Raw genomic sequence first — 23,463 nt, 5'->3', positions numbered from 1 at the left:
GGGCGGGTGTGAGGAAAAGTGGGGGGTGTTGGCGGAGCGAGAAAGGGGGGACGTGGGGAAGGGAACTTGCATCGTTGTGTAGGAGGAGGTAGAGGAGGCAAGAGTGAGAAGGGATGGGGAAGGAGGGGGTGGCTGAGGAGGGGAGGCGCCGACACGGGGCTAAGCGGCAGCAGAGCCTCACCTCGGGGAGCGTTGGCTGGTGCTGGGAGCCAAAAGCAGGGATTAAATGTTCAGGACACGGGCTTAGTCTTAACGTTAATGTTACGTAAGGCCTAAGGTGTTGCCCCAGCGGTTGTTGACATTGAGAGGTTCAGCTCGCTCAGTGGGCTGTGGGAGGAACGAGGTGGAGGCGGAGGCCAGGAGGCAGGGATCACCAAGGTAACGCCTCCTTGTTTGGAGCGGTGCCCGGGCTGGGTACTGTTGAGCACAAAGACTGGGAGGGGATGCTGCTGTCAGCATGTGATTGAAGTATGCCGGCTTGATTGATATCCTTGTCTGGCTGTCTTGTGCCAAGCGCCTTAGTGTTGGCTTGTAATCCTAGTTTGTCTGACAAGATCCTTCTTTGTTTTCTTCCAGGGGGCAGCTCTTTGTTTTTCTGTCTGTGGATGGGTGTGTTTGCCGAAGCAATGCTCAAATGTGTTGGATAGCCTCTTCAGAGCTGCCACAGATTTATTTTAGATATTGTTGTTATTATGATGGTGCAGTCCGGCTGTTGTCCCAACTGCCAAACGATGTGTTTATGTTTGTTGTTCATTCTTCCATAAGTGGGTGTATTCCAAACCATCAACTCAGGACGTTTTTTGTCATGAATTGAATCATTGTTCAAATTGTATTGTTTCATTTTTTTGTTTGATTCTTTGTGTGATGGAGGTTTTTGGTAGAGAAAATCGTAAAGAACATTTACCAAATCTTTGTTATGCATATGGACTTTAAAAGTACACATACTTATTTTAGTCTTAGCTCTAACTAAACTGAAGTTTAAACTAACAAATGCTAGATTTTGAAATAACAAATGGGTAGTTCACAGCCTGTGCTTTCTGTTGAAATAAAAAAAATACAGTTAATCTCTACTGCTACAGGCCTCCGTCTGTCACTAAGAGACACAGCATCCCTAGATGTCCCTATTACGCGCTTTCATTATCAATGTCCTACTCTCCAGCACAAAGAGGTCAAGTGCATAGCAATGTGCTGCACTCACCTCAGGGGTTTAGTGCTTTCTTTTGCTTTCTCATGCATGTTACTCAATAAATACATGGATTCAGGTTAGGTGAAGATAAAGAAAAAAAGGGAAAAGGAAATGCATTACAATATGCATGCATGTGTGCGGGAATGTGCAAAAGAGAGAATATGAGAGAGTGAAGAAGAGAGCAAGGGTGCATGAGAGAAAAGAGAGAGAGAGTGATCGAGAGAGAGACTGAGAATGACATGTCTTTTGGTGAAGCGGTGTCGTCTTCCACATCAATGTCTGATGCTTGTGCTGCCAGGTGCCGGAAATCTGGTTCAGAAAGGAGAGAAGAGAGAAGAAGGGGAAAGTAGAGAAAAAAAGGCAGGGTAGATGGAGGATTTTTTTTATTTTTTTTATGTGACGGCGCTGACAGCTCCCCTGCATTGCACTGAGCTTAAATAATGGGATGCTCATTTGCATAACGAGGGACGTTATCACCTCTACTGTCAAAAGAAAACACAACAACAGTTCTTCTGCTCCTCCCTGAGATAGATTGGGTTGGCCTACTTTAGCACTCTGGAGAGATGCACTGGAGCTCTGGCTTAGCCAAGCTCACACAAGAGCGCACACATGTGCACACTCAAACACACACACACACACACACACACACACACACACACACACACACACACACACACACACACACACACACACACACACACACGGATGCACGGACACACGGTAACACACTTACGCAAACTTTTTAGAGCGCAGGTTCTTTCTTTGCACATGCTGTCCAGCTCATCAGTTTCTGGCCTCAACTCCTGAACAGGGGTAAACACACTTTGCCGTGCGCTCATAAACAAATGTGTTTATTCGGATGCCCCTCAGATGCTCTCATTGACATGTCTCCAGCTGGATTTAGTTTGTGTTGGAATTCTCTTTGAATTCTGTCTCAAAGAAATATTATTTTACTGTGTTTTAAAAGATCAGTCTCTGCACTGTTCTTCTTTTATTTTTTATTATTTTGGCTTTATTTTGCCAGTATACGGCAAGACTGAACTCAGTTTTACAGTACATCTGTATTCTATCCTGCAACCATTTTGGAGATGAGCTGCAGGAAGAGTAGAAAAATCTGTGTCTGGCAGTTCCACTGTCAATACAGTGCAGTTCGTGGGAAGAAACAAAATGTATTTCTCAGTCTGGAGGTAATGTTACAGTGTCGGTGATTAGAGCGTTTAAGTTAGCGGCACTTCCAAAACACTGTCAAACTCTCTGTGAACGAAGCGAGATCCTGACAGCGCTGTCTCCTCTCATAGTCGGTGCCTGGAAGAAAAAAATGGAAAAACTGATTTGCATGATATCGACAGTGAAAAACACAGCAGTTCTCACAACATTGTTGACAGATTCTTTGTCTTTCTTCACCCTCCCTTGTGGCTGCCATGATGCCACTTTTATTATTTTTTCTCTCAGTATTTTGCCATATTTCATTTCATTTAATGCTGATCCTCTCCTCTCCTCCCCCTCCCCATTTCTTTCTTGCAGGTACGGATGCTGCAATCTTTGAGTTGATTGGAACAAATAGAAAGAAGAAAAAAGACAGATAAAGGAAGAGCAGAAGATTGAAGAGAAAGAAGAAGAAGGAGGACAGAGAAGAAAGCATAAAGTTCTTTAGAAAGAGGAGAGAAAGAAAGAGACAGGGACGATGGGGAGGAAAAGATTCAGATCACGCGGATTATGGATGAACGCAACAGACAGGTAAGTCCTAGGGGGATGGGAGGATGGATGAGTGTGAGGGTGAGGGAGAGGAGGGGTGGAGGATGGAGGAAGGAGAAACACCCTACACCCCACATAGCCCTACAACAATGAAGGTCTTCTGGGAGTCTGGGCAATATGTGCACTGGGCGACAGAGGAGTGTATGCGGGAAGAGCACAGTTATTGCTTTGGGTGGAAGACTTCCATTGGGTTATAACAGCAGGCCTGTTTCCCCTATATCTAACAACCCAGTGTGATCGCACCAGTAGGGTTTTTTTTTTCTCCAAAAAAGGAATTTGCATGAGAATTCTCCATAAACCGCTCTGCATATCACTGCTTGTTATGAGGGCTGCGGCCTACACATAACACGCTTCACACACCCAACCTCTCACACCATGCCACCCAGTTTAGGTCACTGGCAGTGGAATATTACCGGGAAGAGGGTGGTAGCACCGGAGAGTCAGGGTGGGAAAAAACATAAACAAACAACCAAACAGAGATGGGATGGTCTATAGAGACACACTGTATTGGGCTAACAGGGTGGAGATGAAGGGCAGCCTGGGAGACAAACACTGAAACTGTATTTCTCCTGAGCTAAATTTGTAACCGTTGCACTGCTGTAGCTTTCCTCTGCAAAGCACAAGTGATACATTTTCAAACCAGCAATACTGTACAAACAATCCTGATAAAATAACACACACGAAAAAATGAGACACTTTTTAACAGCAGCTGGCATTACTTGAGAGAGAGACCTAATCCATTGTGGACTGCTTGATTCAAGCAGACACCACCTTCTGTGGCAGGAAATAGATAGAGACAGAGCTCTCCCACTGCCCTGGAGGCACACAATTGATCACTTCCTGTGGCACGACTGACCACTGACACTCTGTCAGCTTCCTGGCAGCCCAATTGGATCCATACGCTGCTAACGTGGCCCCTGAATCACAGGTCAAACACGCACACAGGCACACACACCTTGTCTGAACACACAGGCCCACTTCATCGCTTCTTATCTGACATCCACAAGAATAGTCAACACCAGTTTCTCACTGTGTGCTTTATCAAACACAGTCATTTGCAGCCAGAGTAGTGACATAAAAAGGCTTAAGGAATCGATTGGGCAATACTGGAGGAGTAATTGAAACAGATTGCAACCTCTCTCATGACTGATCTCAATGATTGTGATTGCAAGTAACAAGAGGATAGTGAGAGGGGAGTGAGGATGTAAGTGTAACTGAGATGAAGAAGAAAATCCCCCAGTAATCATGATTTTACTATTGCTGATACACAGCGTGTTCATCTTGAAAACAGAGTGACTTTAGAGTGCATTAAAAAGGAGAGTGAGAAAAATACATAGGAAGAAATGTTTAATAAAGTGGACACAGCATGTGACAGCATGCACCTATGTGCTCTATAGTCTGATTCATGTGTTTTGGTTTTGAAAGAAAGACGGGCAAACAGAGACAAGAGCGCGGAGGAGGAGGTCACAGAGTTTCAGATGAGGACTAAAGCTATCGTGTTGCTGCAGCACCCACACTTCCTCCTTGCTGTTATCTCAGCCCTTCTCTCTCATCCCACCTTGGACTGAGCCCGCCAGTTGCACCAGGCTCTCCGGCTCCTGCGGATAAGGAGGGAAAGAGAGAGACAGGAAGGACACCTGAGGGGAATCGATGCCTGAGATATCCGGGCTTTACTTACAGAGCGAGGAGGGAGCAGAGAAGGGAGAAAGGGTTCAGGGAAAGGCAAATCAATATATCACTGGATTTTGTAATTCTGATCCCTGATTTGATAGATTACGTATTTATTTGTTTGTTCCTACTAATATGATGTCATGAAATCACGAGGAACATATTGCATGCATGATGAGCAAAAGGCGTTTGGCTTCATTGCACCTACACCCTAAATAAATGACATCACTACATTTTGTAAAAGGCGGATATCACAAGACAGAGACTGACACAGAACTCACATTTTACTTCTTACAGGGGAAAAAAATCAAACGGAAGCTTTGCATATTTTCACTTCCTTTTTAAGGAAGCCAAATAAACACTGGAGGAATTTGTTGCGTTGCTTTCAACCTCAAATTCTTCTCGTCAGATTTTTGCTTTGGCTCTAAGAGATTTGGTCCTATCTGATTAACATATTGATATTGTTGTAATGATCAGTGCAACATATAGGTGAAACTAGTTTGACATAATATTAACATCCAACAGCTCATAAAGTTGTATATAACAGAATATAGAACACTTCCTGTTCTAGTCCAAAATAGCAAATTACAGCTACTGTAACATTTCCACTGATTTTTACATGCTTTTTACGGCAATCCTCTTCGGAGTGGCACCACTCGGTGTGCCTGTCAACGCTACCTTGCCACCTACAGGGCAACACAGCCCCCCCCCCCCCACCCCCCCTGCCCTCCCTGAAGCGGCAGTATCACAGTGGGCACAGGGTCTGGCTCTCTCTGGGCGGCCACTTTGGGCTGCCACCCCCAGACCCCGAAACACTTCCCCAGAGCAGGGGCAGAAGGACCAGGCCTCCCTGGCGTTGACTGGCTGCCCGGAGCTCCGGACAGTGGGCAGCAGTGTGTGAGCCCTGGCTCCAAGCCCCCCGACCACTCAGACCCTCTCCCAGCCTCGGGCACATGAAAGGGCCCCCTGTGCCATAAACTCATGGGCTGCACACAGAGAGCAGACTCTCTTGCACCAGCTCGTACACAGAAACACACACACACACACACACACACACACACACACACACACACACACACACACACACACACACACACACACACACACACACACAGATAGGCAAACACACACCTACAGTACAAGAAGTGTGTTTTTGTGCACACACATTAATATGAATTTGAGAAATAGCAGATTATACACTCAGACACATACTTAGATAGTGTATTTAGTGTTTTGTTTAAACAGCATAGACAAATGCTTGCTTGTGAGCACATGTACACATCTAAAACGCATCTATCTCTCTAGAGTCGGTCTTTGGGATCGACTAATTTGCCGCAATTGGCTCTAATTAGTGTTACCTCTCCAGCCAGTACACTCAGTGGGCTTCATTTAGGATGACTTGTTTGGGCAAATCTGTCTGTGTGTGTGTTTGTCTGTGGAACATGTGGTTTCCCAAAGGGGAAGGGACCCAGGGCCAAAGGTTAAACATGGATCAGGTCATCAGTGACAGGAAGTAAAATGACAGGATCTCCTAACTCCCCCAAACAACAGTCAATATAACATACTTGGCTGGAGAAGATAAGAACAAAAAAACAACATTATTGTTCACGTCTTTCACCATATGGCGCTTCTTTTCCCTCACTACGTTAACTGCAGCGCTGCCAGTGAAATAAGGGGTCTTTTTGTTTCAACGACAAAGCATTCTTTTCTCTAATCAACAGCACTGGGGTGAGAAAATGTGCGAGTGAAATTAACAGCAGGAAAATAATGAGGCCCGCAGGGTAGATCCTCACCCCTGCACCCCTCCTCTAATTCCATGTTTCCCACCTTCTCGCATCTCCTTCTTTTACCACAGCGTGTGGCACTCCGCTCTGTCATATGTTCAGCGCCTAGAGACCTCACCTGTAAAGGGCTTACGAGGCTCTCACCTTCTCTCTGCTGTATTGTTATTCTCTTTTGCCTTCCCAGCTTCTGCCTGGTTTCTTTTCACGTTCACATGTTCTACACTTGTTTCATTTTGCTCTCTCACCTCTCCTCTCTTCATTTTCACTCACTTTAAAGTCTTACGGCCCGTCCACACGGCGGCGTGCATTGAAGCTTCAACGCTTCTGCCCATTCACTTTGAATGGGGTGACGTCACGCTTTGCCGAACTGCATTGTGGTTCCGTCGCTTCGCTTTGCACGCGTTGCTCGCTTTAAAAGTTGAGCAATGTTCAACTTTTGAAGCTTCGACGGAAGCGTCAGCCAATCAAATCATATGCCAGTACAAGCTCTAGCCAATCAAACCGTGTGCTTGTGTGTCCGGGGCGGGAGATTCATGTGATTGGTTGTTGGTCGAGTTTCAGGCACGCCCGCCGGCAAGCTTCAACCGTGTGGACGCTGCGTTAATGTTTCGTCTGGCTTAGCCTCGTGTTTTTCTTTACCTGCTATATTGCTCATTATGTTATGTTTTCATTTTCAAAGTAAATGTTAGTTTTTATAAAATAATTGTAAATACAGGAATAGGTAAGAATTATATTATAAAAATATGTTTGATTTGTATACAATCTATAGAGTGGCCATTAATGAATTCCTCTCCAGCCCCCCCTTTTTAACAATTACATTGAGGGACTGGCTCATCATCTACAGCTCATTAGCATATTGTCTCCATATTTCCTTTAGCTTTGTACTACTAGAGGCCAATTCTGAGCTGTGCTTGTCATAAAAAGACTTCACTTAGTGAAAACTGAGGTTAATAGGGTAGCAGCATAAATCTATTAAATGTGTTCGAACATACAATCTGTGTGAAAACCAGATTAAACCAACTAAATATTAGATGACAAGTGAAATAATGTGCCTCTAGCTAACAGTGGCAGCCTTAGTGCCACGACAAAAGTTTAGCCACCGCAAATGAATGACAACAAAGTTATTTTTGTCATTCCGGCCACTAACTTGGGCCTTGCAATGTAACATCCACTTTTTATTTTAGTCAGTGGGCATATCCTTTTCAAGTTGCGGTTTTTCAACATAAACCGGAGCATACCAAGAAGGAACCGTTACAGTGCTGTCCTGAAATATAATTATGAGTTTAGGTTAGAAGAAGAATCGGAACTGGCATGTATTTTTGGACACCATAACTAAAATCTGCACAATTAAGACACTGCTCAATCAGCTCCACAGGTTAACTTTTAGCTACTCAAAGTGGAGATTTTCGATTCAGACACTGAATGAAGAAATGTTTGGAGTGTGCTGCCTCCTTTTCAGACTGTATAATGAGGCACACTCAAAAAGGTTGATAAGTGTTTGAGGAGAGAGAAGAGCAAAGCATATATTAGAGGTTGGACAAAGCCTCTTTTGTCGTAATGCCCCTCTTAACAGCTTCTTTGGCTGCGAGGCAGAGTTCAGGTCCAGGTCCTGGGCTCCTCTTATTCCTTTTGCGTAAGCCCGTGTCTTCCTGCTTGGCCCCTGACAATGGGATAAGTGTTTGTCTCAAGACAAATCGTGCTGCTCCATGGTTGACTGACATTTATGTGAGTGTGTGTGTGTTTATGTTTGCGTGTGTGTGTCCCCCACACGGCCATGTTTGGTTTGCTAACCAGCAGTTTTTGGTGCCTGTCTCTCCACTCCTCCTCTTCCTCCACCTCCTCCTCCCCCAGGGAAGCAGGCAGGAGGTGGGAAGCAGAAGCGAAGCCATTGTGAAGGGGAAGCCACTGGCCTCTTCCTGTTATGAGAGGAAATGCATACAAATGTGCTTCCTGTGCGTCCGCCCCCTCTCTTCTCCCTCCACTCTTTCTCTCTCCCCTCTCACCCATGTGGCAGAGAATCAGCCACTATCCCTCCTTTCTCCTCGTCCCTCTGTTTATCCTTACCATTTTTTCTCCCATTTTTGCCAGAGGAAATGTGACAGGTCAATTGTGCAGATCACAACTGATTGTTTTCATTTTTATAATTATTTTTTCTTCTGTTCTTTCTCCAGCTATAGCATACGTAATATATTATAACATATAATCATTCATATGTGGAAAGAAAAAATAATATAAAACAAAAAGGCATTAAAATGTGTTAAATACAATTTTACAATAGAGAGGCATATGCTCTGAAAGGATATGTGACGATAACAAGTTTAGGTGTTTACATGGGTGTGTGTCTGAATGCATTTGTGTGTGCATGTGTCTGAATCTCCCTTGGGATGCGGTTGTGGAGGAGGTTAGGGGTGAACGAATAAGGCTGGTGTGTTACTCTGAGTGTACAGTGTATGTTCAAGATGCTATGAATGCCTATGACTGAGTGCTAATAATGAGCCAAAATAAATTTGATATATACTATAAAGTGTAACAGTAATTACAATTATTTTGAAGGAAAATATTGTACCATCTCTTATCGTTGCTTCACGCTTTTCCATAACTGAGTAATCTTTTGGAATCTTAAAATTTGTTTAGTTTTGATCATGGAGAGGTTAAAAAGTTATTAGGATTTTTCTGCTGTTAGACATGTATTGCTTATTTTTAAATAAAGAAAAGGTGTCACAAGAACACTTTGATAGTCCTGGAAACGTACAATACATATAAACATACAAGTTAAGGGACCTAACATGACATGGTTTAGTCTTTACTTCAACTAATGCCACAAATGGTGTATCAAATGATCCTGTGTGTGTGTGTGAAGATAGGTTTCACACCCTGGTTACCAATTTAGTGTGAAAATACACACTCACACACTCACACACTCACACTGGTCTCTTTTACCAGTATGCACAGTTGCAAATGTGCTTTAACGTCATTCTCTGTGTTATTAACACAGTGGTGTGTCTAACAGCACCCACCAACCAACAAAACAAAGATTACACCCACACTGACATACGGGTGGTTTACAATGTGTTTTTTTGGTTTAACAACAAGGACAGGGGCCTCAAGAAAAGGCTATACACCATTACACCACATTATTTCATGATCATAGACTATAAGATCTACTTTATTGATTACTTGATTTTTTTTTTTGCAGATAAAGGTTTCAGGGTCAGGTATCTTCAATTGTTTTAAGATAAGGTGTGCCATTCATAAGCATCTGTTTTACTTCTCCACTCAAAACACAGAGCAGTCGCTTATCAATTACAGATCCAGCGCAGTATTTAGCAGCTGCTGTGTGGGCCAGGAGATTTTTTGGGCTTACACAAAAAAGGCCAGTGGTGACAACACCAGCATGAGTGTTGATGGGCTGAAAGGATCACATGACAGCATCATGTGAAGTCACAACAAAGTTACCTCTTTCAGTGAAATTGAAAACAGAATATAATATTTGTTAGCACGTTAGCACATTTCACATGATGTTTGGCACCATCATTTACCTACAGGGCAGTATTGATGTCCAACTGTCCTTTAAAATGGGTGTTTTTTTAATGTTATATTTGCCTGTGTATTCATGGATCTATAGGCATAGCATTAGTAATATATGTGATTTTGAAGTAGGCATGTTGTACGTGTCAGATTGAGATATGGGGGTGCAGTGTGATATTTATGTAGGTGTTATTGTTTGGTCAGTTGAGGCTTTTCATAATCACACTCATTTTCATCCTGTGGTGTTGTTAAAGTCACTCTATGTGAGAATTATATATTATGTGGGAATTGCACACTCAGTTCCTTATTTAAAGTGTGAGGCTCAAGACAACTTTGATTGGATTGTGCTTTTAATTTTTACATGTTGAATTTAGAAGCAGCACAAAAGTGGGTTTCAAGTTCAAACTTACAAACACTGCTTTGTTTGTATGTGTCTGTGGTTGTGCTGATGTTTGCAAGTGGTCAACTAATAGGAGCTATCCAAGCCTGCATGTGGACCTCCCTTATGGGACACGCTGCTATGGACCTCTGGGACTAACACCCAGCCCACTGTGTGTGCCACGTGCCACCTTTTAAAACATTAATGGCCGCAGCAGAGTGTGAGACTGAGTGTGTGGGTGATAACGGAGCTGGGCCGGCAGCTAGCTGTGTCCTGCGTTTGCCCTAGTGCCCCTTGAATCAAAACACTAGGGGAAGACAACACTCGACATGTCCTGTCCCCGAATAGTCTGTTTTGACCTTTTGTCCTACAGTCCTGTCGTCTTATTGACACTCATGTACAATTTGCACTGTAGCTCTGCGGTTCTAAGGCTGACAGACCTCTTTGGAGTGAGTGCTTTTTCAGTTTCAGACAATACAGCTCAGGGTAGGTTGCATATGACAATTAATTTTATTGTCACAAGATGCCTTTTGATCTTTCAGCGTTAAGAATGAGGCTTGTTTCTTTTCATATTTCAGTGAGACTGTGTAAATGTCAGCTTGGTATTTAGAGCCCAGGGGAGTTTTCTCCGCTGATGTCGTCGGTAAATAAGATGTGTGTTTGTGCCGAGGTAAAATAACCTGACATTGCACACAATGCTTTGCAAGGAGTAAGAATGTCGTCCGTGTCTCTGGTTTCAGCCTCTTCCGGCTGACACATAGCTTGGCGTGACGCAATGACATCACTGGAAAACTTTAGGGGGAAGCTGGTCGAGGTTACGACAGTTTTACCCACTCTCAGTGAAGAAGAAGACAGGGTGGAGTTCATGGTTTGATATTCAGTTTCACTGGTGCATCCTGGGAGATATGATTTCAGGAAATTCAAAACTATCTATCAATATCAATTCAACCCTATCTCCTCTTTCAGGCCTCCGAGTTGTAAGGAGAAAATGTGAAGGGCAATCCATGATAGATTAATGCCGCAAGATCGATTCCTGCATTACCCTGGTCTACCACACACAAAGATCTCTTATTTAAAGGCTGTCTTTGTAAAGGTTTTTAGAGCCTTTTAAAATTGTATTCAGAGCATGTTTAATGAGTGTAGGGAGGTTTTCATTCTGTGATTTTTGGCCCACTTAAGTGTCAGAAGAGAATAGACAAACATGCAGTTAATCAACAAACTGAGATCATTAGCTACCAGCTGGGCACAGTTCTGGCAGTATTTCCTCTCTGTAAAAAAAAGCTTTGTCAATACAGATCTCCAATGTAAATAATACACACAGTCACAGAAGGAAATGAAAGAAATCTCAATATGAAAAAAGCTGTGTTGCTCAGGGAAGAAAGCTGGCAGTGGCACATTTTCTCGTTTTCCCGTTCAGCCAAAGAGCGTGCACACATGGCTTGGAGAAGAAGCCAGGTGCAGCTCACTGGAATTAACTCACTTTCAATGCTCTAGTTTTGAACCAAACAATAGAGGAATAGTGGCTGTTCTATTTTGACAATGTGGGCACTTGTATGCGTGTGTTATTAAAGGTACCAGTATTGGGCCTCAGACACATACAAACACACACACACACACACACACACACACGCACACACACACACACACGCTTACAAATACCCCGAGAGAAAGAGAGAGAAAATAAGGAGAGACAGAGGGAACGAGAGAAAAAGGCCCTATTAGAGATTTCTTTTTGTGTGGTTTAAGTAGAGTGCATTGTCATTATTTGAACACTCACAAATAGCTTCAAGCACAGACAGGGAACCCATCCATTATTTATATTAATGTCTTGTTATTCACTATGAGAGGTGGTTCATTGGGCAACAAAACAACTTAACAATGTGTGTTAATGTCACAATGAAATTCACATTTGTTTTGGATTACTATAGTTATAGGTCATTCTCTTAGTGTAAAAGCATGACTGAGAGCCGTGAGAGCACAGTAGGGGTATTTAAAATGGAGAATTTAACATTACATATTTTCCAAGATGAACGTCTGTGAGCTTTGATGTACTAGCATTAACTGATCTTCTTTACCGTTATCTGTCTGAGACACAGTATTTTCAGTTCCTTAAAAACAAGCCCAACTTCTTTTTTTCTTCTTTTCCTGGTAGAGTAGGGTGTTGAACTATCAGCAGACTTCATTTTCCTTTAATTCAGTTTCTCAGAGAATTACTCATTTTATTGAGGAAAAGTTGTTACGTCAGATTTCTATTTATTCCCTTATTACAGAGAACATGTTGAGGGTGGGGGACTTTTTTAGCTGTAATTTAATGATGACTACCATTTAGGGGGAACAAATATTGATTTGATTATAGGTGAGCCAATTTCAGTTCAGTGACACTGTATGTGTGAACATAAATCTTCCGTGCCTCTGCCTAACTATTTGTTTTCTATCCGCTTCTTTTTTAGGTGACATTTACAAAGCGAAAGTTTGGCCTGATGAAGAAGGCGTATGAGCTGAGTGTGCTGTGTGACTGTGAGATTGCCCTGATCATCTTCAATAGCACCAACAAGCTGTTCCAGTATGCCAGCACAGACATGGACAAGGTCCTGCTTAAATACACCGAGTACAACGAGCCCCATGAGAGCAGGACCAACTCCGATATTGTGGAGGTAAGTTACAAAAATGATGCACACGGCACTCTTGTATGCACGCACAGAAGCACAGGAGCACACACACATGCACAGGCTCATGCAAAAACACATAAACACATAAGCAGACAGATGGTTACAGCATTGTGACTCATTCAGCAAACCATTACTTCTCTCTTTTGGTCTTCACACTTCACATAGTGTAAGAAATAATTGCTCCCATAGGTTGTCGGTCTTCCCCAAGGGTGAAGTGCCCATATCAATAATGTATTTTAAGAATTACAGTAGGCCTATCAAATAAATGTAAAGAAAATGTGCTTATTTAAATGGCTTCTTTTTGTTGTGTACTACTTTTTAACAAAAGAAGTGGTAGCCTATCCGTGATTTGGACCTCTTAGTCTGTCCCCTGTGGGGTGCAATTACCAGCCCCTGCCCTCTGTGTTTTTACGCCATTATGTGCCTCAGACAAGGATGTTGCTTTGGACACATGTCGCTACTGTGGCTCAAGGTGATGTTAAACAGCGCTGTAAGGCCAGCCAGTAGGCAGGTAGTTAAAGCAGGAAATGACACTGACCCCCTTCTAGGATCCTTAAGCTCTCAACATGAACCTGTTATGCAACATTCACACTGTCGCTCTGACAAACCCTATGGGCCACACACACGCATTGATGCAGAGTTTATCCCTTTCTCTTGCACTCTCAACGTGCTTGCTGCTTATCTGCACCTGTCCCACAAAACTAATGTTAAATACATATTATTTGTCTGCGTGTTGCATTAATTATTTAAAGCAACTTAGCAAACTAAATTAAATGCTTCCTGACATTAAATATATTTCTTTCTTGTTTTACATAAAGGTTAGAGATTCCAAATAATAATACATATAAAATCTCAAAACTGTCTATATCCACTCCCTTGTTTTTTGTCAATGTTTTTTGTCTGTGATTCAACAGACACCTGATGGCGACAAATTGTTGACATGTTACATTGACTTGATCACAATTAATGCATAACACATTAGTCTGCCATTCTTAGCTGAGCATTTGTAATTATGTTTTACATTATACCCTTATAAAACATGCACACCTATGGAGCTGGCTGGCCGATCTGACACAGGATCAAACAGCATGAGACATGTTTTTATCTTTTCATATGGGTGTTGCTGGGCTTGTCGCCCGCCCACGGGTGGACAAGCCAACCGGGAACAGTCCTGCCATTCCAGATGGCACTCTGCACCTGAACACAAACCTTCTGAATTACCATATTCATATCAAATGTATTTTGTTTTAGAAGAGATTTCGCCTTACGTTGTTGCCATCCTTATATAATTACCTCTTCCTTCATATCATGTTTGGAGGTTAAAAAGCAGCATAAATAAATGTTGTCTGCTGTTGTTATTATTGCTTTTGTTCCATCACCATTTCAATTTGGTGCAGTCAAATATGTACTGGGTAAATGTCGCTCATACATCAAGGGATACAGCACTCAACATATGGCTAACCTTAATGACGAGAGAGAATGGACTAGGTGCATTAACATGGAAAGCATTTAGAAACACAAATAAATCCAATAGAGGCAGCATGACAGCTTATATTCTTGTTTACAATGCATTGTATGCTTTAATTAACTTCCTATAACTCATCTTATTGACTTTTTGAATTGTAAATGTGGCTGAGGCTAAAACTTTAGCTTTAAAAAAAATTCTTTTTTTTTATAGTTACAATATCATGTGCAACTCTTTAATGCAAAACAATTATTAAAGCTGTTTACATCTACATATATGATCTGTCCCCAAAGCTTAGTTTGAGTTTTATTAGAAATCTAAATGAATTGCCACAGTTTATAAAAAGTAATCTTATCTCAGTATACAAGAAGGGATAGGAAATAATCCTTTATGCATTATACTATTTACATTAACCCCTTTAGCATCCACTCATATCTCTAGAGTGCCTGTAAGCACTGATATCCTTTATGCGCCAACCCTTCAGTCACTATATACTCAGTGTATTATCGTGCCCTAGCTGAACCCATGAAGAGAGTCATCACATGTTTCAGCAAGTGCCTGTGACGAGAGCTCCATGCTTTGAAGCCCTCTCTTTAACTGTGTCTCCATTAGAGAGCAGGGGATGGCTAACGTGTAAACAGCCGTGTCAGGGGAAGACGCTAAAGAGCCTAGTGGGAGAGAGAGTGCTGTGGAGCACTACCTACACTGTGATCCCTGGAGGACTCTGAGCGAGTCACAGCGGGAGAAATCGATCTGAAGAGGCCTTCAGCCTTAGCAGCGGCGTGCTAACGGGATTGGCCACAGGGCTGACACTAGCACGTTTAGCATGGGTGGGAGGCGGTTCTGTGGAGAGAGAGGGCGAGCGAGGGGAAAAGGGGGGTGGATGTCTCCTGCCGAGCCTTGTGTGCCGCTGCTAGGCTACGTCACAGGTGCAGGAACGTGGGTGGGTTGTTGAGTTTAGGGGGAGGCACGAGCGAAGCGGACTTCCTGCTGAGATGGCAGGATGATGAGGAGGAGGTCAAGAACAACACGGACAGCTGGATTTATGGGCGTAGACAGAGAAGCAATTAGGCTTTAGATATGACATCTGTGTGTGACATATTTAATTTTCAATTTGTAGGAAAGCTCATGTCTTTAGAAGTATACAAACTGCTTGCATCTCTCTCCCTCTGTTGCTGCTGTGCCTGAAGGTGTAGTGGGAGGAGAGGCAGAGGTAGGGGAGCGGAGCTCAGAGTGTGGGCGGCTGGCATAGAGGCCTGCTACATTAGCAATAAAGCTCTATGTAATTAGCATGTCTTTGGTTGATAATTAGCGTTGTTGAGAGAGTGGCACTGAGAGCGTTGCACAGCCTCTCTAGCTACAGCATGTTTACAAGAACCTGGAGGCCTTTTTTCTATCACTCCCTCACTTTTGTTCTCTAGTTTTTCATTGAACACATACAATCTTTAAGAGATTGTTTTGCATTAGGTTGAATCTAAGCATGGGTCAACGGGTTTATGTATGTAAGAGACAGATTGTGGGGGACTGAAAAAGAAAGAGAGAAAGAGAGGTAAAGAAGGTCTTGATGACTCAGTTGAAACAGTCTCAGTTGGGAATGACACTTCCATAAATATCTCTGGAAGCAAAAGCCAAAGAAACCAAAGCCATCAAATTGACTGCACATTAAGTATTATTATTATTATCTCAATGTATGACATCAAGAAACTCTTAACAATCACATTAAAACAGTGGCATCCAAAAAACATTTTAATCTATTTTTGTAATGTTTTAAATGCTTTCATTTAATCACAAACATGTATTGCCATGCAGGATACAGTAATATCTCAATTCGCAGAGACTCCCCCAAGAGACTTTGATCAAATATGTAGTACACAATCTTCCCAGCTGGTACATAGTAGGGATGGCCACTTAATTCAAGCTAATTGTTCAAAGTAAGCTCATCTTAGTTCTCCAAACGTGATGAAAGCAAACACAGAGGTGGATCCTCCCATCGTCTGATGTCAAAGCTGGTTCCAAATGTGTCGTCCTGGCAGGTCTACAGTACACTCTGAGTCTGGCTCCAGATAAAACAGTCAAACACGCAGATAGATTTCCTATACTTGCTGTCTGCCAGGCCGGTTTCCTGGACATGCGAACAGCATTAGAGGAGAAATGGGGATCTATGTTGGGAAATGACAAGAGAACAGATCCATCTCTCCTTTTTCCTCTTTTCTCCCCGGCTTAAGAACAATCACTTTCAGCTCTTATTGGTGATTTATTATGCGGGAACGGGGCTTGTTAATTGCAATAGCACATGAAAGAGTCCTTTCTTTCCCCTCCCCATGATTGCAGATCAACCCCAGGCCCCAGACCTAAGCGGCATTGGCTGGTTCTTGCTGTGAATGCCCCAAATCCAACAACACACTTGGGCTGTGCCAAATCCCTATTCCACAATGTGTTTGTTTTCCTCTCTGTTGAAACAAAGAACACAGGTTTTTGAAACAACTAAAGGGTTAGTAACTGAGGTGTGAAAAAACGATATCCCCTCAATGCCTGGATATACCTGTGCTATGACGTTAAACCATTCCTGTGTACTGTATGTGCAAATAAGCTGTTGTGCCTATTTTCACACAGAAAAAGGGTGTTTGGCCTTTGTAAGTGTGTGTTTGAAAAGACTGCACTGCATGGGTGTATGTGTGTGCAAATGCACGGTGACAATTAGCTTGAACCCTGCAGAGCCAACGGCATTGTGATGACCTCAGCCACAAAGCACACTCTGGCTCAAGTATCACATGGAATGGCACATGCCTCTTGGTTCTGGGCTGACCTGCCTACCTGCCAGAGGAAAGGCTGTTGGCCAATCCCATTTCCAGCAGATTAACCTAATCTGAAAATTCAGCTCACCCTGTAATCTTAAACAGCAGCAGCAGGGACCTGCCTCACCACCCATCCTCAACTAATTTCTCTCCCTTCTTTTCTCCTTCTCTTCCTCTGCCCTCACCTAGAAGGAACTATCGAGTGAGAATGAGAAGGGGAAGGGGAGGGACTAGAGGGATGGATGAGTGCAAGAATAGGAGGGAGGGAAAGAGGGATGGAGGGAGGAAGGCTGGTAATTATTTCCAAAGGTCATTCTGTTAATGACTACCCGCTTGGCTAATGAGATTCAGCAAAGCTCCCTCACCATGTTTCACCCTGCGTATGTTTCACCCGTGTGCTGAGATGTGTGAGAAGCACAGGTGTGATTTCAGCCCAGTGACAGTCCACTGGAGGGAGGGAGGGAGGGTGGTAGAGAAAGGAAGGGTTGGGGGCTGGGGTGAAAATGATAAAACATAAAGAGAAAATAAATCAAGCAGGTATGTCTGGGAGATGGCAAAAAGAAAACGAGTAATGAAGCACACCCACACCAGTTCACTTCATGCCTTGCACACTGCTTCAATTGGCAATACAATATAATTGTCCACACATACAAAATACTACAGATATTCTTTCAGATGATTTCACTGTCATTTACCTTACAAATTCTGTTCTTTATGAATTTAAACCCTTTTTCCTCTGCTTTCTCTAGTCAACACAACATGTGATCTCCCCCTCTGAAGTGCCAGTGTGCTCATGTTCTGCCGCGCTCTTGTGAAAATATTTTCCAGCATGTGTGCTATTCTGTATGCTTATTTGGTTTCTAAACAAGCATGGAGAACATTAGCCTTAAGGAGTTTTCTGTGTTGATCAGGCCTCTGAATGACTTCTTCTCATGGCTCTGAAACCCTGTATAATTACTCTGGCCTGAATGCCTTCTCTAATTTATCCTGTACGACTTTAACATGTGTCAGCATCCAAAAGAAATAAGGGCGTCGGGTCATATCTCCTGCCTTACAGTTGTCCATAGTAATTTTGTGGAGAGTCGTTTAGTGGTTTTCATGTTTCATGTGGTGTAACTTGGAGGTAAGGGGTGGGGTAGTCAAAGAGATCACAGTACCTCAGTGTTAACTGGCGACAGAGATCAGCAACATGACTTGTTTTCCCCCGTGAGCTGAGAATTAAGGTCTGAAGCTGCTTTGACTGACTAAGTAAATTAACCTTGTGACATTGGAAAGCTAACAGTATCAGTTTGTTAAAACAAAGACTCTGATGACAGTCTGTGTACACGGCTACACGCCACAGCACATCTTTTAAAAGATATTAGTTATAACATGGGGTGGAGAATTACGTGTTGAAGAGTGGGTGACAGAAATCGGATAACTGTTAGTAACTTTTCCCACACCTCTACCCATGTATTTACAGTGTTAACAATAATGGAAAAGTTGGCCCTTAAAGTCCTTCACAGAGTTACAAACAAGCTTTAAGTTTGGTAGAAACTATTAACAAGCTACAACATATGATATATATACTGTATGTGAAACCTCTTTCCGGTGTTTTAAGTGTGTTGAATTCCACAAACAGAGGCGAACCTTTGTCCTCCTCCTCTTCCCGTCTACACCCGCCTCACCTCTTCGGTTTGGACTTGAAGCTTCCAGATAATTGTTTGTTGTATTGGATAGAAAAGGGCGTTGACAAAAAACACAAGGCAAAACACGTGTACACATTTAGTTCCTACATTTCTTTTGTTCTTTTAACATAAACAATATATAATGATATGTTAAAAATAAAGAACGAACCCCCCAAAAAACCACCAATATCACTCATTTGTTTGATCTACGATTAAGTGCCTCAAAAAGTGGTAGTGGTCTAAAAATAGTGTGTGGTGAAGCTAAAAATAGTCGCCTAGCTGGCGGTCCTTGCTCGAGAGGGTAGAAGAATAGGCATGGAATATCTCTCTCTCTCTCTTTCACTCCCCCCTCTTTGTGTTTCAAACAGGGTGGGTGGGGGTTGTTTTTGAAACTATGGAGTGAGTAAGCGAAGTGTCAGAGTACTCATTCAGCCTCCGTCTCCCTTTCCAAGGAGCGACTTGCCCTCGGCGACCACATGCATAAGACCATTGATCTGAGACCCCGCTGTGCCTATAAACATTTGATCCCGTGGATAAAGAAGTCTATTATTTAATTTACTTGTTTTTCTACGCCCCTTATCTTACCAAACAAAAGGTTTCCTGTCTGGTTGTTTACGAAACATTTTATAAAAGAGAAAAAACATTTCTGGCAAGTTATAGTATCTATGTCAATAGCATTAAGAGCATTTTGAATCAGCCAGTCTGCCTATGATACGAGTGAAAATCTCTGAGTGCTATCACAAACATATTAGTCTCCTCACACGGCTGAACCCCGTCTGCTCCAAGTTTCAAGCTGGCACATGAGAACACATCTGTCTGCGGCGCCAGCTTCAGACATAAAGAGAGCAAGTTTACTGAGGTCCTATTTTATAGACTATATGCCTCTTCCACTTCTTAAGACTGGCTAAAAGCAGGATGACAGATAAAGTATGTGATCTACGGGCTCAGCATTATATTCCACATCAGACGGCCGCTGCCCAGAAAAGCAGAACCTCAGACAAGCAACTAAGTACTACTTGGATCTCCGTCAGAGGTGTTTCTTAAGGTCAATATACTGAAGCGGAAGTCTGAGGTACTCACACAACAACAAGAAGAGGTTTTATAAATAGACTGTTTGAAATGTGCCAATATGTGGTCCCTGTGGTGTGGAGCGGTGAAAAAGGCAGGCCACTTCTGAGGCCACGCTGCCAAATGCAAGGCTTTTCCATTACACAGCCCAAAACAATTCACGCCAGCCATTAAGATGAAATGATGCCTTGTTCTTTGAAACTATTTGTGGAAAATTCAGAATAATGAAGGCTATTTTTATAGATGGCATTCCCTGCCCTGCCTGGAGCTTCCCCCCTGGCCTCAGCCCCTCCCATGCCATGATTGCTGCTTTGGACAGGGTGTGGAAACTCAAGGTCACACTATAGAGGTCAACCGGCTGGACATTGTTACTCAAGGCCTCCCTCAGGCTCCCTTTTCCTGCTGTGGCACCACGCGATAAGAGACAGTGAGACAAAAGACGATAAGTGACGATTGGTGGGGGGACAAAGAAGGAATAGAGCGTGGCTGGAGGAGTACTTGAAGTTTGACACATAGAGAACTGAAGTGATTTTGAGGATGTTACATTGTTTCTATTTGATAATGACTTAACATAAGCAATTGAAGGCCTTATTGTTAATGTTACAGTGCAGTAAAATAGTGGTGCGTGAATAACTGAAACAAACTGCTCATATAGCGTTGCAAAGTAAGTATGAGAGTATTTTCCACACATAATTGAGCCTTGGCAAATTGATTTTTATGTTGAATCAGAAATATATAGACTCATGCCCATTCATCTCATCTGAAGAGAGACAAATTATGCAACTGGAGCACAGACAGGATGAAAGATGGGTAGGTTGAGGGTACAGACATAAGTGCCCTCTTTATCCAGTTTTACTGAGCTGGCATTGTGTCTCATAATGTCTATCTGGGTAATTATACAGTGCACTGACTAGTGTGAATGACCACTTTGTTCCCAAGGCTGGGATGCTGCTGGAGCAAACAGTGTTGGATTCTGACATGTGCTTAGTGTTTGTCTATTCCATATGGGAAACACTGCACCATCTGGTATTGTGCTGTGTACTGGCTAGCTAAGACTGTCTGTCTGGTAGTGGGCTCTCATCCACACTGGGCTCTTTTTAATGGTGAATTCAGCACATGCACCATCACAATGTCACAGTTTGGAGAAATGTGAAGGAACATTAACACACACAGTCTCTCTTACATACTCTTAATCATTTTCACAAATGTTTGCTCTACTTCTTACTCGCTCTTTTTAATGTTTAGTCAATCAAGTAATCCCTAGACAGCTAGTAATTACATACTCAGTTAGCCAGCGTTACTGAACACACGACCACTTTGCCAGAGATGATGGATCCCAGGCGCCAGCCTTTGATTCCTGATTATAGTGCAGCAGGGCACCAGGAGTAAGGGGTTTCAAAGCCACCAATTCACTGAAAAGTCATTGATGCATAGTTCTTCAAACGTCGCCTCAACCAGTGCATTGGGATGCACAGATGATGACTGAAAAAAAAGAAAGGGACAGGCTGTGATTTGGGGGTCCCATTCCTCAGATCGGTAACCTACAAAATCAACCATTTCCCTCCCAAATGCTCACTCACACACATGCACACACTCACACACACCATGTAGCCATCATCCATGGGCATGCCCCTCGACATGGTCCTGGCATGTTCAAACCACGCTTCATGAAACTGTGGCCTTCTTGCCTTTGGTCTGCCATCTGCTTCCAATAAGCTAAGCCAGCCTGATCCCTCTGATGTTCCCTCCACGCTGAAAAGCACAGAGAAAGAAAGAGTGAGCGAGAGAGACAGAGAGAGTGAGGGGGGGAGACAAAAAACGAGAGCAAGTAAGATTGAGCCAGACAGACAGAAAAAGAAATAAAAGTAGAATTAAAGCGAATGAGAGCACATATCAAACATACTACTACTCCATCTCTGCTGCCAGCAAGCCCACCCTGAGTGTGCTTATTGTTCAGTGGTTCTGTGGGGTCTTAATACACTGCGGGTCTACTTCATGACCTTCATCTTGTTATTTGTGATGAAAAGGGACAACGTTTCTCCCCACTGCCTCAGTCCTACTGACACTGAGCCACACTGCTCTTAACCAATCTGTCTTGACAAAATTGAGTTAGCCAATAGGTTAAAAGCAAGGGAGCTCCCTGATGTCCAGTGGTTTTCCAAACTTCTTCTCTTTACCCATCTTTTTCCACTTTGAAAGTCATGCTCTAAATGGGTTTGTAATTTAGTGTAAAGACCAGTCAAAAAGATGTACTGTATATTTGATAAGGTTAACCCGTCTATATTTTATTCAGATTATCGTACGTTGTCTGATTTTAAAGAAGCCCGAATTATTATTGTAGCCCTAAACTTCAGATTACATTTTCTTAAAGATTATTTGGGAGCCTTTTAAATTCCATTGTGATTCAGTCTTGGGTCTTAACATAAACTTGCTACTGAAAAGACTGTAGTGCCCACTGTAGATGCACTCCCTGGTTACACTCAACCTACACAAATTCTCAGACATTATGAAGACAGGTCTGTATAATTTGCATACTGTCGTTTCTTCAAGGAGCGATTCTGATAGTCAGAGTGAATTAATCTGTTCTGCACGATTCTTAACATTGTGATAAACAGAGGCTGAGACCCTGCCAGGCAAAGCTGTTTATTCCAGTGCAATTGTATTATACTTTAACAGCACAGCAAACATTATTAACCATAAGTGGCACCGTTATAAATGCTTTTATATTCTGCTTGTCTGCAACTCGTTTTCCATCGACTGCCGCAATATACTGCAAAACCATAAAATGCTCCATTTATTGGGAAACATCTTTGTGCTCTAGTACTATAGTGTCTTCTTTTATAAGTCTTGGTTTTGCTTACAATGGTATGTGTATTCTGAAGACCATACAATGTTGGCAAACATATAAAAGGGCTATTATAAACTGGCTGTTTTTGTTGAGGGTTTTTTCACTGATGCTGTCAGCCATTGGGTTGAACACATTGAGAAACATTCACTGGCCTGGCCGTCGCCAATAGCCATAAACACAATATTGAATGTGTCGTACCCTTCAGCCACTGCCAAAATAACTGCAGAGGGGAATGGTCAGCAATAAAGTTCTTTCCAAACACAACCCATCCACTAGCCCGAGTCTTTCAGAAATAAAGATGTAGCCATCAAGCCAACAATGTTTTGATTCAGCTTCTGTTGAGCCGTGGTATTATTGCAGAAAATGAGGAGAAGAGGACAGTGGTAGGGAGACAGAGACAGACTGAGCAGCAGGACGAGACAGAAAGAAGGGGGCAGAAAGATGGATAGAGAGGGTGAGCAGGGTGGCAGAATGCCGAGCAGACGGATCCTGGTATGGCAGGGGCTCTGGGCAGGCGTCAGCTGTCCCTAGCAGACCCCCTGGGGCCACCCAGAATTCACACCCAAATACCCTCCACAGTTTTTCTCAAGAGCGACATGAAGTTATTACCCACACCCCAAACTATGAAATTAGTATAAGGCTGGACCTTTT

At 42.9% G+C, this 23,463-nt stretch overlaps 1 protein-coding gene across 4 annotated transcripts in view; it reads left to right on the top strand.

Moving 5' to 3' along the window:
* mef2cb (myocyte enhancer factor 2cb) overlaps positions 1-23,463 on the top strand; it is a 72,326-nt gene that overhangs the window by 28,149 nt on the left and 20,714 nt on the right. For all 4 annotated transcript variants that reach the window (XM_034118253.1, XM_034118254.1, XM_034118252.1 and 1 more), the window contains 2 exons: positions 2,711-2,923; positions 12,751-12,954. In XM_034118253.1, coding sequence (XP_033974144.1) covers positions 2,903-2,923; positions 12,751-12,954 — 225 coding nt within the window. In that variant the 5' untranslated portion in view covers positions 2,711-2,902. The remainder of the gene's footprint in view (positions 1-2,710; positions 2,924-12,750; positions 12,955-23,463) is intronic.

This window comes from Trematomus bernacchii, unplaced genomic scaffold, assembly GCF_902827165.1.
Source record: "Trematomus bernacchii unplaced genomic scaffold, fTreBer1.1, whole genome shotgun sequence".
NCBI lineage: Eukaryota > Metazoa > Chordata > Actinopteri > Perciformes > Nototheniidae > Trematomus > Trematomus bernacchii.
The sequence above is the reverse complement of the archived record's forward strand: the minus strand, read 5'-3'. Positions and strand labels throughout refer to the sequence as shown.